Source organism: Stigmatopora argus, chromosome 19 (genome assembly GCF_051989625.1).
Source record: "Stigmatopora argus isolate UIUO_Sarg chromosome 19, RoL_Sarg_1.0, whole genome shotgun sequence".
Lineage (NCBI taxonomy): Eukaryota > Metazoa > Chordata > Actinopteri > Syngnathiformes > Syngnathidae > Stigmatopora > Stigmatopora argus.
Genome location: NC_135405.1, coordinates 3209352 through 3226694, shown reverse-complemented (window position 1 = coordinate 3226694; position 17343 = coordinate 3209352). Strand labels below are relative to the sequence as shown.

General features: G+C 41.3%; 1 protein-coding gene across 1 annotated transcript; it reads right to left on the bottom strand.

The window, feature by feature from the left end:
* Positions 1-6848: 6848 nt before the first annotated feature.
* Positions 6849-16117, bottom strand: LOC144064661 (transcription factor 24-like). The gene is made up of 4 exons (XM_077587354.1): positions 14170-16117; positions 13797-13940; positions 11051-11215; positions 6849-8021 (listed from the first exon to the last, which is right to left on the bottom strand). The coding sequence occupies exons 1-4, from the start codon at positions 14320-14322 to the stop codon at positions 7899-7901; spliced, it is 585 nt and encodes a 194-aa protein (XP_077443480.1). The 5' UTR covers positions 14323-16117; the 3' UTR covers positions 6849-7898.
* Positions 16118-17343: the final 1226 nt, after the last annotated feature.

Below are 17343 nucleotides of genomic sequence, written 5' to 3'. Positions count from 1 at the left end.
TCCACCAGGCCGCCCTCACCCCATATACCCATACATTATATATATATATATATATATATATATATATATATATATATATATATATATATATATATATATATATATATATATATATATATATATATATATATAATGTATATATATGTGTATATATATGTATATATATATGTGTATATATATGTATGTATGTATATATATATGTATATATAAATATATGTGAGATATATATATACATATATATATCTGAGATATATATATACATATACATACATACAGATATGTATATGTACATGTGCATATATGTATATATAGACCGTGAAAAAGTATTTGCCCCCTTCCTGATTTCTGTGTTTTTTGCATATTTAGCACACAACTGTTTCAGATCATCAAACCAATTTTAGTATTTAGTATGACACATAGACAACCCAGGGAAATAGAAAGCAGTTTCTAAATGATGATTTTATTTAACAAGGCAGAAAAAATTACAAACTTCTCTGGCCCTCTGTGAAAAAGTAATTGCCCCCTGAACCTAATAACGGATTGTGCCACCTTTGGCAGCAATAACTGAAATCAAGCGTTTAAGATCATTTGTGATGAGCCTTTCGCAACACTTTGGAGGAATTTTGGCCCACTCTTCTGTGCAGAATTATTACAATTCTCCAATATTAGAGGGGTTTCTAGCATGAACAGCCCATTTCAGATCACACCACATCATTTATATTGGATTTAAATCCGGACTTTGACTTGACTACTGCAAAACCTTTTGAGCCATTCAGAGGTGCACCTGCTGGTGTGCTTTGGATCGTTGCCAGTGGCTCCGATAAAGATTAATTGGCAGGACGCTTCGGAGGCATTTTAAACGATGATTCAAAATCCAAACAAAGCTGGAAAAGGCTCAGCGTTGTCTTTGTTCAAATGCGTGATGGGAAATTCACTGGCAATAAAACAGAAGGCAAGATGTCGTCCGACTCAGCTTTTTATAATATTCGTTGCGTCATTCTTCTGCGGTGAAATTCTTCTTCTTTGGCGCTTAGTGCCACCCAATTCAGCACCGAAGAAGAAGTGGAGCCCTGACTTCTGCCATTTTTCATCTCCGTTCTTTCGGTTGTGATTTCAGCATGAATTTTCACATTTTTATGAACTTTCCCCCCCAAAATTATACTTGGTAATATAAAATCTGTGATGTACTTAAGCCGCGATGGTGAAGGATCACAGTATAGGCTTGGGAAGCTATTCCTAGCTAGGTAGCATATACTATAATAATACAGTATATATGATCATACTAGTATGTACAAATAGCACATGCTGATTGAGTTAAGTTAAGTTATTTCTCCCACTCTATAGGACAGCACTCTCAATTGATTTTCGATTCTGCTCTGTCTTGATGTATCTCCTCTCGTCTCATTTTCTGAACCGCTTTATCCTCACTAGGGTCGCGGGGAGTGCTGGAGCCTATCCCAGCTGACTTCGGGCCAGAGGCGGGGGACACCCTGGATCGGTGGCCAGCCGATCACAGGGTACAAGGAGACGGACAACCATGCACAGTCACACCCCGTGACCGGACGTTTCGTCGAAAGACGTTTGGTCCCCGGACGTTTGGTCGACCGGACGTTTGGTCGACCGGACGTTTGGTCGACCGGACGTTTGGTCGACCGGACGTTTGGTCGACCGGACGTTTGGTCGACCGGACGTTTGGTCGACCGGACGTTTGGTCGACCGGACGTTTGGTCGACCGGACGTTTGGTCGACCGGACGTTTGGTCGACCGGACGTTTGGTCGACCGGACGTTTGGTCGACCGGACGTTTGGTCGACCGGACGTTTGGTCGACCGGACGTTTGGTCGACCGGACGTTTGGTCGACCGGACGTTTGGTCGACCGGACGTTTGGTCGACCGGACGTTTGGTCGACCGGACGTTTGGTCGACCGGACGTTTGGTCGACCGGACGTTTGGTCGACCGGACGTTTGGTCGAACGGACGTTTGGTCGCCGGGTTCGCTCTCTGTCAAATTATGACAGAGAGTTTACTGTTGATATTTTTATATTAGATATTTAGATATTAAACTCTCTCTCATGATTATAATTTTGAGAGCTGGTTTCAACAGTAACAACCCGGCGACCAAACGTCCGTTCGACCAAACGTCCGGTCGACCAAACGTCCGGTCGACCAAACGTCCGGTCGACCAAACGTCCGGTCGACCAAATGTCCGGTCGACCAAAAGTCCGGGGACCAAACGTCCGGGGACCAAACGTCTTTCGACGAAATGTCCGAGTACCCTCACACCCATAACTTGGGGCAATTTAGAGTGTCCAATTAGCCTACCATGCATGTTTTTGGAATGTTGGAGGAAACCGGCGTACCCGGAGGAAACCCACACAGGCCCGGGGAGACCATGCAAACTCTACACATGGATATGGATTTGAACCCAGAACCCCAGAGCTGTGAGGCCGACGTGCTAACCACTCGCTCCACCGGGCCGCCTGTATTGAGGTATGTGCTTCTGAATTAAATCTGTTTAGAATACATACTCAAATGAGGCGGATAAATTTTTCTTTAGTGGCTCTGATATTGCGGAATTGAAATGACTTTCTGCTTTAATTTGAATGTGAGTTACCTCAGTGTTACCTCTACTTATAGTGGACAATCTTTACTTGAACAGGTTCAAAACACCATGTGCTACATGAAGCATAAAAATCTGAGCCTCACCAAAGGTTCGTCTCCCTATTTTATTGTGATTAATTCATTGATTGCCGTCGATGCGTTAGACATGATGGAAACAATTAAAAATGGCGGCGGCTTGGCGATGAGTTAGCGCGTTGGCCTCACTGTTCTGGGGTCGAGGGTTCGACACCTGGTCGGTCCTTACTGCGTGGAGTTTGCATGTTCTCCCCTTGCGTGGGTTTTCTCCACGTACTGTAGTTTCCTCCCACATCCCAAAAATATGCAAGTGAGGCTATTTGAACACTGTAAATTGCATCTAGGTATGAGTGTGAACGTGCATGGTTGTCTTTCTCCTTATGCCCTGCAATTGGCTAGCCACCAATGTAGGGTGGCTATAGTTAGTTGGGATATGGTCCCGCATGCCCTGCGACTCTTGCGTGGATAAGCGGTTTGGAAAATCGATCAATTAATGAAAAATGGCAAATCTTTGTCACTATTTTAAGTGGGAAGACTTGCATAATAGATGACTTGCATGTGCGTGCACGGGCATAAATAATTTCAACACAATATGGTATGAAGTCTACCAAGATTCATTCTGTTCATATTTAACACAATAAGTTTCATTTCACCTAATTCAATAAAAATACAAAGCAATGTTGGAGTCTTTGACAATTTCTGTTTCTAAAACATGTGCAATTTTGGTGAAAAACGTTCATTTTAACACAACCACATATCAAAGACTATTGAATTTTGATCTGCTCGTTGTTTTATTTGATTGGATTGTTGCTTATCCAATCAATGTATCATCTAACTCTGTAAAAATGGACATCGTAGATTCCTGGTCAAAATTATCACCACTGTTCTATTGCTGAGAAAAATCCACAATGAAAACAGAAAATTTAAGAATGAAAGACTGAAGGAAAATTAGTCAATTTAAAGTAGACATTGGTTGTGAATTTCTACTTCTTCCCTGTTCTGTCTAAGAATCCAGGATTCCAGCTACTCCAAATTAGTCATCACTGCATACTGGAAATAGGTGATGATGTCCCCCAGCGCTCAACCCCCCCCCTGACAGATTTATTGAAGTAGCCTTGAATGCTGGCCTGTTGTGCACAGATTGTAGACCATCATGTTCTGGGGAGACAAATTCAGTCAGGCTGGGCTCTGGTCCACAATTAGAGAACAAGAGAAGGGCTCTCATATCCACCCCACTCACATATCAACAAGAATTATTGGTTGGATTAGACTTCAGTGTTCAGTAGAATTTAAGTACATACTCCATCATCAGTACACATTCATAAAGAATGTCAGACTCAAAATAGTTCTTTTTTTTAAAAATCTTTTCCTGTGAAAATGTAATGATCTGTCCTAGGGTGCGAAGCGAAGTGGGACCCAGAAATGCAGGGAGTTGACGACAAGCGGAGTGCTGGTGCACAAAACTAAAGGCTTTAATCTGAATTAACAGAAACAGCTATACAATCCAAATCAATCAAAAGCCTTTATTTTCATTATACAACTGCTGCATATAACAAAATTGGTGGTGCTACTCCATAAAGTGCGTGTTTCCCAGTAAAAACATAAATAAGTAATATAAAAAGTCTCGTCCGGGCAAGGTAATTCTAAAATATTGCACAATCTAAGATATTGCACAATCTTATTGCACACCCCGAAGTTATTGCACAGAAGGGATTGTGTGTCGTGCTAATGCAAGTTCAGAGTCCTGATGGCTCTGGGGGAAAAAACTGTCCCTAAGTCTATTTGTCCGTGCTTTGTGAGACCTGTAGCGTCTGCCAGAGGGCAGCAGCTGGAACAGGTTGTGACCAGGGTGGTATGGGTCCCTAACAATTTTCCCGGCTCTGCTGAGGTAGCGAGGGTTGGCAATGTCCTCTAGTTACGGCAGAGAGCAGCCGATGATCATCTGGGCGGTGTTGATCACTCTCTGCATGGCTTTTCTGTCTGCTGCTTTGCTTCCAGCGTACCACACGGTTATGCAGTGCCATACAAATTTAGGACTAAAAAAATCAACAAAGAAACAAACCTAACACTGATAACAATGCTCACACTGACGGGGAGACGACATGACCTAATTAAAGCAATAATCCCATAACCAGACATACCAGAACACAGGGTTTAAATTCACACACAAGGGCTGATTACAAAATACACGCAGCTGGACACACAAGGGAAGGGGAGCCCAGAGAGACACAAGAGGCGAAAAGCATACAACAATCACACGGACAGCACACAGAAGGAAAACACACACATCCACCCAAAACCCCAACACAGCATAACAGAAAATGTGTTATCTCTGAAAAAAACAGACAAGTAAGGAAGTACACATCATTTTAAATGTCAAATTAAATGAATAGAATGTTGGATTGTGGCGAAAGTAAATAATGTTGTTAACACCCCTGACAAACATGAATTAATTTAAAAAACAATGAATTCATGTAATAAGGCTTTAAGAACAGCTTGTCGGGTCAGTGCTAGGATTCAGCAGGCGTATCAATGCCAGCTGTCAATCACACATGTAAATGTCCTAGTATTACAGGTACAAACATGTAAATATGCTTGTATTACAAGTACACAGAAGTGAACTTGTATTGTACACATACTTTCACTACAAGTAGCCATAATTGAGTACAATTAAATACACCTTCTGAGATGAGAGAAGTTTAAAAAGCGGGCGGCCCGATTGAGCAAGTGGTTAGCGCGTCGGCCTCACAGCTATGGGGTCCTGGGTTCAAGTCCAGGTCGGTCCACCGGTGCAGAGTTTGCATGTTCTCCCCTGCGTGGGTTTCCTCCGGGCACTCCGGTTTCCTCCCACATTGCAAAAACATGCAAAGGAGTGTGTACTTTACAATAGCGTTACATTGCTCAATTTTCAACCGATTTTATTACAATTTAGTTTTTCATAATACTCAGAGATGCAGTATACTGCATGAACACTCACAGTTCTAGGATTGAACCCTCGACCCCAGGTGGGCCCTCACTGTTACTTTGTCTTATAGCCGTAGTGTTTGTGTTGAGGCAATCTCCTACACAACACATACAAAAATGTTCAAAATATTAGCACGGGTGGCCCGGTGGGGTCCTGGGTTCAAATCCAGGTCACGTCAATCTCTGTGGAGTTTGCAAGTTCTCCCCGGGCCTGCGTGGGTTTCCTCCGGGTACTCCGGTTTCCTCCCACATTCAAAAAACACACATGGGAGGCTGAATGGACACTCTAAATTGCCCCTAGGTATGGGTGTGAGTGTGCATGGTTGTCCGTCTCCTTGTGCCCTGCGATCAGCTGGCCTCCGATTCAGGGTGTCCCCCGCCTCTGGCCTGGAGTCAGCTGGGATAGGCTCCAGCACCCCCCGCGACCCTAATGAGCGGTTCAGGAAATGAGATGGGAGATTTTTTATATATATATATATATATTGATTTGATAAGGGACAGCACATATGAATGAACATATTTATATTCATGTTAATGAATGATATATGTAAATATGTAAGATTGTAGCCGCCAGCTAATTTCCGTCTTTATATTGTTGAAGTTGAAGTTGTTTTTTGCCTTTTTCAGAGTGTACATAATATAATTTTAAGTTGTTAATTTGTGTGTTTACATCTTGTGTGTACATATGTTTACTCAGCTTCCATTTGAAATTCCACCCCATTTAAAAATGTCTTTGCATTTCTTATTCATTTTAATGGCTTAATAATCTTTTTTCTTCTAATATAACATCAACAGTCATTCTGACATAATTCAACATAACATGCTTACCAAGCTCTCTATTTTAGGAGAGACAATTAGGGCTCCTGAAAAAGAGAAATGGAAGAAGTCTGACCATAATTTTGAATTTAAATTCTAAATTTTGGACACTTCTTTTTCTTTGGCGGCCTTAACCTTCTGTGCAATCTCTTTTCAACTCACTACAAAATCCATTTAAGACTTCAAATTCAGCATTTCTTTTGAACAACTCTGCCAGCTGCGGAAGAAAAGGAAAACATCCTTTTTGAAAGTTGAAAAAAAAAATACAGCACAAGTCACACTTGACAATAAATCGCAGCCTCAGAAAAAAACTGTGAGGAAAAGATGCAAGTTATAGTCCGAAAATACGGCATGTTCCTGTATAGTGATGTTGGTCTTAATAGAAAAGCAAATATTTTAGTTTGTTACTGAATGTAAAGGTTTGACAACCACTCAAAAGGAAAACAATTTATTTGTCATTGATTTATAAAGGTACATTACTTCATACTAGGTTAATTTTGAGTAATATCTGTGTACAGACTGCACAGAAAATGTGTCTGTTACCTCGGTGGATACATGTCCCCCTGAACACGCCAAAAACAGACAACACAAACATCCATGCTGTGAACATCTATCTACTTTGCAGTCAACCAAAATCTATTTCACACTTGTCTGTGATGTCTTCTCGAAAGTGCTACATGTGGATGAAATCATGCTTTAAGCAAATTTGAGCAAATGTGGATTTGGACGTCCTTCTACAAATTGCTCAATTATACTGTTTAACTCTTAGTGCAGTTCAAAATTTACTTGAACACTGGTGGTTTGACAAGTGCTGATACGTAAAATCTATTTTTGAAAAAAAAGTTCCACTTTAAGATAGTATTATCATAGTATTCTCACTGATAGTGACAACCAATGTTCCCTCTAAGCTGTGCGCGTGCGCAATTGCGCACTACTCTCGTCTTCTCTGCGCACAGCAAATCATATGGAGCGCACAAAATAAAATCCCAATTGTGTTATTTTTATTTTATTTTATTTTTTTAGCTGTGAGACCGACGCGCGAACCACTCATCCGCCAGGCCGCCCATTCATAGATATTAATCATTACATTTTATTATTACTGAATCATTTATGTGTAGTAGACATGCACCTGCTTATGGCAGGTGTGTGCCCATAGCGAGCAATCATGATGTTGCTCACACCGGTACTCAGTGTGCTCAGGGAGGTTGTCATTCTGCCCAGACAAACAAAAAATTAGAGGGAACATTGGTGACAACCCGATAGAAATAACTACAAATCTAGATTTGTAGATTCACACTCGAAACTTTAATGAACACTTCATTCATAAAAAGTTGAGTCACATCAATTTTCCTATATTGGATTGTAAGCACTTTTTTCTGTCTTTTCTTTTCTTGCCTTGACCCCATGACATTTTCAGAGGTTAAAAAAACGTGGTTTAATGCTTAAACGAACTGACTCTCCAAAGAAGCCTTGCAGAGGTTACTAACACGCCTTGTCTCCTTCCATTGTATGATCAAGCAGATGAGCTGTGTCTTGATTGGCTTGGATACCAGATAGCATCTCTCCCACAGTGCCACAGTAGAGTAGTGAACGCATTGGCCATTTCTAGGGTAAGAAAAACACCATCAGAAAATACTTCTATGTGCAACATTGTGCTTCACTATAACCACGGGGTCATTCCAGAATTGGCTGATATTTCACACCCAGCTTTTCACATTTTTAATAATCTATATTCAACATATTAAAACTATGCCATACCTAACCTCTAACCCTAACTCTTCTGAATACAGTGGTGCCTCGAGATACGAGCTTAATGCGTTCCCGGGACTGAGCTCGTATGTCGATTTACTCGTAACTCAATTGAACGTTTCCCCATAGAAATGATCTAAAAACAAATTAATTTGTTCCAAACCTCTGAAAAAACACCAAAAACAGGAAAAACATTTTTATTTGTTCTAATTTGCCATCTATTTACAAAGTAACAAATAACTAGTGGTTTAATACTACTAAAATGTGTTTGATAGTACTAAAATTAGACGGATTTCGCAGAAGGCAAAGAGAGGGACAGAGAGAGGGGGGGACTTTTTGCACGGCAACACGCTCGTAACATAACATAAACAAATTTAAATGAACTTGGATTACGATGCAGACACACTCAAAAATAAATTTAATCTAACCTTAGACTAAACTCAATTCTAATTTTGTTTTAAATTTTTATACCTTTCTTCTCCCGGGCTGGCTCTATTTGCCCCGCCTCCACCCTAACTTTCAGATGCAACCTATTTATTTGCTTTTGTCTTCCCTTCCAAATATTCTCAAAATGATGCACACAAATGTCCTCACAAAAGGATAACGCACGACCACTTGCCAACGAGAAGTAGTATATACTCCTCTCATATTAGCGATCGCTCCGCCATTCGCACTGACTAACGGGAAATAAAAACACTGAAAAAATGCAACGCTCCGCCCAGTCGCCCAGTGCTCGTAGAGACATTACACGGGGGAGTTGCGACCAGAAAGACAGTGCCCATGATGTTCTTATGAGCAGCCTCTTGCGTCCGCTGTATGCTCGTATATCAAAATTTGTCTCATTACTCAAGATAAATATTTGATCAAAATTTTACTCGTATCTCAAATTGCTCGTATGTCGAGGTGTTACTGTATATTGTACTTTTCCTAATAGCAATTAAAAAACAATTTAAAATACCAAATACATCTGGAGTACAAAATACAATTATACCCTTGTACCAGCCCAATAGCCAGTCCAGGCGGATGAATGGTTAGCGTGTCGGCCTCACAGTTCTGGGGTCCTGGGTTTGAATCCAGGTCGGTCCACCTATGTGGAGTTTGCATGTTTTGCCCGGGCTTGTGTGGGTTTTCTCCAGGCACTCCGGTTGCCCCCATATTCCATAAAACACACTCTAAATTGACCCTTAGATATGAGTGCGAGTGTGAATGGTTGTCCGTTTGCTTTAGCCCTGCGATCGGCTGGCCAACGATTCAGGGTTTCCCCCGCCTCTGACCCAAAGTCAGCTGGGATAGGCTCCAGCAGCCCCCACGACCATTGTGAGGATAAGCGATTCAGAAAATGATTCCTAAAAATTCCTAAACTCATCAAAGTTCATCATCAACAGGCCTGTAGGGGTTATTTGCTACATTTCTACGACGCCAACTCGTGGCAAGAAAAAGTCACTCTTTTTACTTATGCATGTCCAGGTCGTTGCAGGTTGGGTTTTTTCCCCCTTATTTTAAATCAGTGAGGTCATCTTTGGTATACTATACAGTTGTACCTCTACTTACAAATGCCTCTAGGTACGATATTTTCAGGTTACGAAATCCCTCTGAATGTAAGCATTTCCTCATCTCCCAGCTCATTTTCTGAACCACTTCATCCTGACTAGGTTCGCAGTGGGTGCTGGAGCCAATCCCAGCTGTCTCCAGGCCAGAGGCAGGGGACACCCTGAATCGGTGGCCAGTCGATCGCAGGGCACAAGGAGACGGACAACCATGCACACTCACAGCCATACCTAGGGGCAATTTAGAGTATCCAATCAGCCTACTGTGCATGTTTTTGGAATGTAGTAGAAAACCGGACAACCCGGAGAAAACCCACACAATTGGACCGACCTGGATTTGAACCCAGGACCCCAGAGCTGTGAGGCCGACGTGCTAACCACTCGCGCCACTGGGCCTCCCAAATGCATTTCCTGTATCCGTTAATTTATTTTAAAATTGTCCTGGTAACATTATTGCGGCCTGGATTACTAACATCACTAATTCCCTTTTTATTAAGATTGTATTATTTATAAATGTATTTATGGGGCGGCCCGGCAAATGACTGGTTAGCGCGTCGGCCTCACAGTGGGGGACCTGGGTTCAAATCCAGGTCACGTCCACCTGTGTGGAGTTTGCATGTTCTCCCAGGGCCTGCGTGGGTTTCCTCCGGGTACTCCGGTTTCCTCCCACATTCCAAAGACATGCCTGGTAGGCTGATTGGACACTCTAAATTGCCCCTAGTTTTGGGTGTGAATGTGCATGGTTGTCTGTCTCCTTGTGCCCAGCGATAGGCTGGCCACCGATTCACGGTGTCCCCCGCCCTAACCCTAACCCTTGGCTCCAGCACCCCCTGCGACCCTAATGAGGATAAAGCGGGTTTAGAAAATGAGATGATTATTTATTTGTCTGTTTGTTGTTGTTATTTGTGCACAATGTGGTGAAAGCTTTAAATCTCATTATACTTGTATAATGAGAATAAAAGCATTCAATTGAATGGTCTAAATCAGGGATCCCCCAACCACTGGGTCGGGGACCGGTAGCGGTCCACGACCCACCTGATAACGGTCCGTCAGAGAAATAAATATTAACGTTTTCAATCTTGCCCTCCTACTTGAAATGAGAAAAGATGTCATAATAATAATAATAAATAATTGCTCTCAAGCTTGGGACTTATTTTTTGCCATCGTGGACGTCGTTCGTCGAACATACAGCCCACTCTACACTTCTGTCTTAAGTTGTCGCCCTCCGCATACGCCGGTTCGCGAGAAAATAGGAAGAGCGTTACCGGTCCACGGTGAGAAAAAGGTTGGGGACCGCTGATCTAAACAAACCGCGGCTGTATTGTGGCTCAACTTTACCTTTACTGGGCGTAAGTATCCTCCAGGCCTTGGTGGCAAGGTGTGCTCGGCCAGAGTTCTTCCCTGGTCCAGGGTCTTTGTCAGGTAGGCTATATAGTTTGTCGCCAGAAGCAGAACATCCAACTTGGACAACTTTGTGTCAGGAGGGACAGAGGGGAGAGCAGCCTGGCAAAGACAATCATTGTCAAGATAATGTGAATATTTTGACATTAATAGTAAAAAAAAATCCTGAATTTTATTGAGTTTGTGAGGATTCACCCAAACAATTGAGAAGTAACTTTAGATCGATCGATATGCATAGTCCGGATCGCAATTTAATTAGATTTTTGTATTCATTCATCATTCATATCGTGCCTCCTCACAGGGCTGCGAGGGCTGCTGTAGCCAATCCCAGCTGACTTCGTGCGAAAGGTGGTCTACGGCCTAGAATGGTTGTCAATCTGCAGTAAGGCACACAGAGAGACAGACAACTAACCATACTCACAATCATACCGCCGCCTAGCGAGAATCGATCCCACGCTTGGCCCGGATCGAAGTCAGGCGAGTAAAATTCTACAACATTTAGGTGGCTTGATTTTTGTATTAAAACTTCAAATTAAATATTAATGAGTTAATTTTATATTTGATTATTATATTATAAATATTAAATAGTTAATTCTATATTATATTATTATATTATAAATATGAATGAGTTAATTTTATATTATGTTATTATATTATAAATATGAATGAGTTAATTTTATATTATATTATTATGTTATAAATATTAATGAGTTAATATTATATCATTATATTATAAATATTAATTAGTTAATTTTATATTATATGATAAATATTAATTAGTTAATTTTATATTACTTCAAATTAACTATTAATGAGTTAATATTATTATATTATAAATATTAATTTGTTAATTTTATATTATATGATAAATATTAATTAGTTAATTTTATATTATAGTATTGTATTATGAATATTAATTAGTTAATTTAATATTATTATATTATAAATATTAATTAGGCTTGTGAATTTTTGAAACAATGAATACAACAATTGTTGTGTTTAATTTTATATTATGAATATTAATTAGTTACTTTTATATTATTATATTATCAATAGTAATTAGGCTTGTGAATTTTTGAAACAATGAATACAACAATTGTTGTGTTGTCTTTTTTGGTAATGCATGTAGAATATATGTTAAATTACCAAGGAAACATTCTTTGAAGAAACAGGGCTCCAAACTTAAACTTTATCCCTTTGAATAGTTTTGACCTTTTCTGAATATGGACTCGAAAAGTTAAAGCTTATTTTTAGAACATTTAAAAGATATTTTTTCCCAATTCTGGAATGACCATTATGAGGGAATATGTATTTGTTGTCTTTTAGGTTTCCTAGCTGGCTAAATACAGTAATTCCTTGAGATATGAACTAAATGCGTTCCGGGACCGAGCTCGTATGTCAATTCACTTGTATTTCAAATCAGTTTTTCCCATTGAAATGAAATTAATCTGTTCCCACCCTCTGAAAAAAACACCCAAAACAGGATATTATAAAGGGAAAAACATCTTTTTTACTTGTTCTAATTCACAATCTATACTTGCAAAGTAACAAATACCTATTTAGTGGTTATGATGTTCAATGCTAAAATGTGACATTTTTCAGTACAGACGGAGGGAAGAGAGAGAGAGAGTGCGAGAGAGAGAGAGAGATCAACGCGCTTGTAACAATAACACAAACTTTAAATTGAACTTAAATGAACGTACGATACACACACACTTTAATGATGGGTGTAACTTTGTTGTGGTATAACCGAGGCAGAGTTCATGTATTCGGCTGACTGTTTATCTTTTAACCATATTAAACGAAGGCTCTCCATCTCGTTATGAATGTCACTGCACAGCTTGGAAATGATGGTTAGCCCTTTGTTGCACTGGCTTGCTTTAGACCCATTGTTTTTCCCCTTAATTTTTGCAGTGATTAATGCAAAAAATACAACCTGTACGGCCGGCGCTCGTAGATATCTTTATGCGAGGGAGATGCAACGAGAAAGACAGAGCGATACTGTTCTCATAAGCAGGCTCTCGCATACTCGGCCACTTGGCCACATCGGGAACCGTCTCTCGTATGCTCGTATCTCAAGGCAAAAATTTGCTCGGAATTTTCCTCGTACCTAAAATTTCTCGTAAATTGTCGTATGCCAATGTATTATTGTATCCATATTAACCTTTGTATGCCAGAAGTGTTATGAGTGATGTAGTTTGGTGCTTGCTGGGCTGCTTGTGTGCTTTATAGCTGCCCAAAATCAATCACTCTGCAGAAGGTCCCCACCTTGTGGACTTCCTGTGTGTGGCTCCAGTTTTTTTTACCTAGGTCTACAATGTCTTGTGTGTCTTGTGTCTGTTTTGCTACTACAACCAAGGAAATTTCCCGAATACGGCATACCTGTCAACCTCTGCCGATAACTGCCCTTATAAATGATTATGATTCCCCTTACAAACCCCCAAAAAACCTTACAAACACCGTACAACTCGTACGGTGTTTGTAAGGTTTTTGGGGGGTTTGTAAGGGGAATCATAATCATTTATAAGGGCAGTTACCGGCAGAGGTTGACAGGTATGATACGGGATGAAATAAAGTTCTAATCTAATCTAGTTTACTGGAATCAGCTACCAGAGTGAGACGGCATTTTTTTTTGTAGTTAAACTGTGAATAATTGTATCCGAAATGTCATCAGGTTGAGTACCTGTAAGCTAAGGAAAGCCTGGCGCAGGTTGCGAACGCGGCTTCTCTCTCGTGCTGCGTTTACCGGGGAGGGATGACTGCTTAGTGTGCTTTTTGGGAGTGTTTGATCGCTCTTGTTTGATCCGGACCCGCATGCAGATGGTACCTAAAAAACCCAAATTGGGATTTAAAAAAAAAGCAAACCAAAACATTTGATAAAAGTTAGATTTTGTTTAATGCATGTTTTAAAACAGAAAGTATTGTCACAACAATTAAAATGAGTTGAAGGTCGAGATTGTTACTTACCTGTATGTATAGTAATTATTCCGATGAATCAGAGTTGAATACAGCGATATATTTTAGTATTGTAACTAAATTATCATATTTCTGCTTACCATATAACAGAACTCCCTGTTGCTTCGAATGCCGTTGTTGCGTCTGTGTAGGCATGTGGGGCTTCTGCTCGTGGAAGGGCAATAACCCTCAGATTTGACAAGTTCGTGGCTGTTGGCAACTGACATTAAACTCTCCAATGGGTTTCCCGCCATGAGTGCATGGAAAAAAAAGATAAGTGCAGCAGATTGTCCTGAGTTTTGACTTCTAAGACCAATGCGTCTACACTCATTGGATGGACAGGGTTGAATTTCTGTTTGGATCTCGAGGAAGCACTCCTGTCTTTTACATCTCAAATTAGAAATTCAGTAGTTAGTAATCTGAATCAAAGGTTCCCCCCAATTAGACCAGCCTCCATTCAGAACGTTCATCAAAAGTGGTTCCTCCACTCTGTGCAGCTCTATCTTGCAGAACAAGTGGTAAAAAGTCCGTAAGGAAAGTTCTCAGCGCATCAGTATCCATCCAGGGGGACCCCCCTCCCCCACCACCACCACAACCATCACCATGCCTCCACCCCCTTTGAGGCTGTGTCTTGCGTGTTGCCTTATCAAGTGAGGTAATGTAATGTGGGGAACTTCATGTGGTCCTTATCTCGGCCGCCCGGTCGTCCTGATCCTCCCTGGTTGTTTGACTGCCAAAGGGAGCATGCAGGCGGGCAGTCAGGCCAGGGGGAGTGTAGGACAAGAAGGGGTCCTGAGCCAGGGCACTCGAGAGGGCTTGGGAAAGTCAAAATTGTGGTAACAGCTGGACTAGGGTGGGAAGGCAAGGGTGAGGGGCAGTGCGACACTAACAGGGATGTCCAAGAAGAGCTGGAACAAATGTGCTATTCTGAGCTTTTTCTTGAGACTTTTATGACCTAATAATAAAGTTCGACCGAGTCAGACAGAAATCATACATGGACTTTCATGTAAAGGTAAGCAATTTATAGAAACACCTCTCAGTAAATCAGTTTTTTCTAATGCAATACATTAATGCGAAATACTAACACAACAATAGTAATTGATTATTCAAGAATTGGAGGGAATTTTGGCTTCAAATTTCTTGAAAAATAAGCCATGTTTTTTCAGATTTTCAGCCCCATACCCATAGTTCATTCGTTGATTTATTTTATGAACCGCTTATACTCACAAGGATAGTGGTGGGTGCTGGAGCCTATCCCAGCTACTATGGGCACCAGGCATAAGGAGATGGACCACCATTCATGCTCACACTGATATCGAGGGGCAAACCTACGCAAGAACATGCAAACTCCACACAGTGATGACCAACCTGGGCTCAAACCCACGACCCAGAACTGGGAGGCCTACACACTAACCACTCAACCAGCCGGCCACCAATATCTATAATTATCAACAATAAACGAGGAAAGGCTTGATTAGGTCAGCAGGTCACGGTACTCGGTCGTTTGGTCGCCCGGAAGGTTATTGATAATTACCATTTAAATCGTTGCTCAAATTCCCTAAATACAAACTGCAAATTATTATTTAGTCATACTTAATGCCCTATTATTTATTAGGCTAAAGAAAAGCTCCAAATTTCCTGTACTTTTATCGTGTTTTGTTGGAGAACTTGTTAAGACCCTGACTGACGTAGCTTCTTAAAGGGACAACGCATGTACATACAAACTCTTATACACTCACATGTCCGCTCAGTGAAACTGCTCAGGGCCATTGTTGGCTTTTATTGATGCGTAGACCATGTTGTTTTACCTTGTTTTGTCGCTGGTCTTTTGGTCGCCCGGACCCAAACAACGGGCGACCAAAAGACTGGTGACCAAAAGACCGCACACGGCAAGTCACAGATCAATTGTAAAAGTTTGTTCCATGAATTTTAGGGTCAGTAGAAGTGTCTTTATCCAGCTGGTACAGCAGAACATGAAAAAAAATTACTGTGCTTGCGTAAATAAGGGGGAAAAAAACTTTTTTTTAAATTATTTTCATTCGGATCATAGTCCGATTGGCTGGCTGCCAATGCAGGGTGTCCCCGGCCTGCTGTCCAAAGTTGGCTGGAATAGTCTCCAGCACCCACCTCGTGAGGATAAGCGGTATGAAAAATGGATGAAAGAATGAATAAAGATAACATTGTAAGTGAGCTTAATTCACATTCTTCAATTCTCTTAAGTAACCTGGTTTGATAAGTATTCTTGACTCTGTTAATATTGTGTGCATGAGTACATGAGATAGTTTAATAATATTCAAAAGAGTGCACAGCTGCATAGCATTTAGCTGGGGGTGTTTAGCTCAGTTGTGATGACCATCTTATTTTCTGAACCACTTTATCCTCACAAGGGTCACGAGGGGTGCTGGAGCCTTTCCCAGCTGACTTACGGGCATGAGGCTGGGGACACCCTGAATCGGTGGCCAGCCGATCGCAGGGCACGAGGAGACGGACAACCATTCACACTCACACTCATACCTAAGGGGCAATTTAGTGTCCAAACAACCTCCCATGCTTGTTTTTTGAAATGTGGGAGGAAACCGGAGTACCCGGGGGAAACCCACGAAGGCCCAGGGAGAACATGCAAACTCTACACAGATGGACATGACTTGGATTTGAACCCAGGAACCCAGAGCTGTGAGGCCGATGCGCTAACCACTCGTGCCGCCCCGTTATACACGTGTGCGCGTTATACTCGAATCAATACGGTAGTAATGTTACCACGTTTATAGTCTCAACTATAATATAACATTAATTAAAGCTGTGAGGCCGACGAGCTAAACACTCAGCCGCCATTCTGTAACAATTTCTTATAAATAGTCAAAATTGAGTACTTCAACTAATGAGAAGCGGTTGGTTTCTATGGTAGCGCATCGACCTCACAGCTCTGGTGTCCTAGTTTCAAATCCAGGTCACGTCCACCTGTGTGGAGTTTGCATGTTCTCCCCAGGCCTGCGTGGGTTTCCTCCGGGTACTCGGGTTTCCTCCCACATTCCAAAGACATGCATGGTAGGCTGATTGGACAGTCTGAATTACCCCTAGGTATGGATGTGCGTATAAATGGTTGTCCGTCTCCTTGTGCCCTACGATCGGCTGGCTCGGAGTTAGCTTGTACAGACTCCAGCACCCCCTGCGACCCTAATGAGGATGAAGCGGTTCAGAAAATTAGATGAGATGAATGTTTTTTATGGTTATAGTAATGCATAGTGGGGGAAATAAATTGTGGCAGATTCATTAAA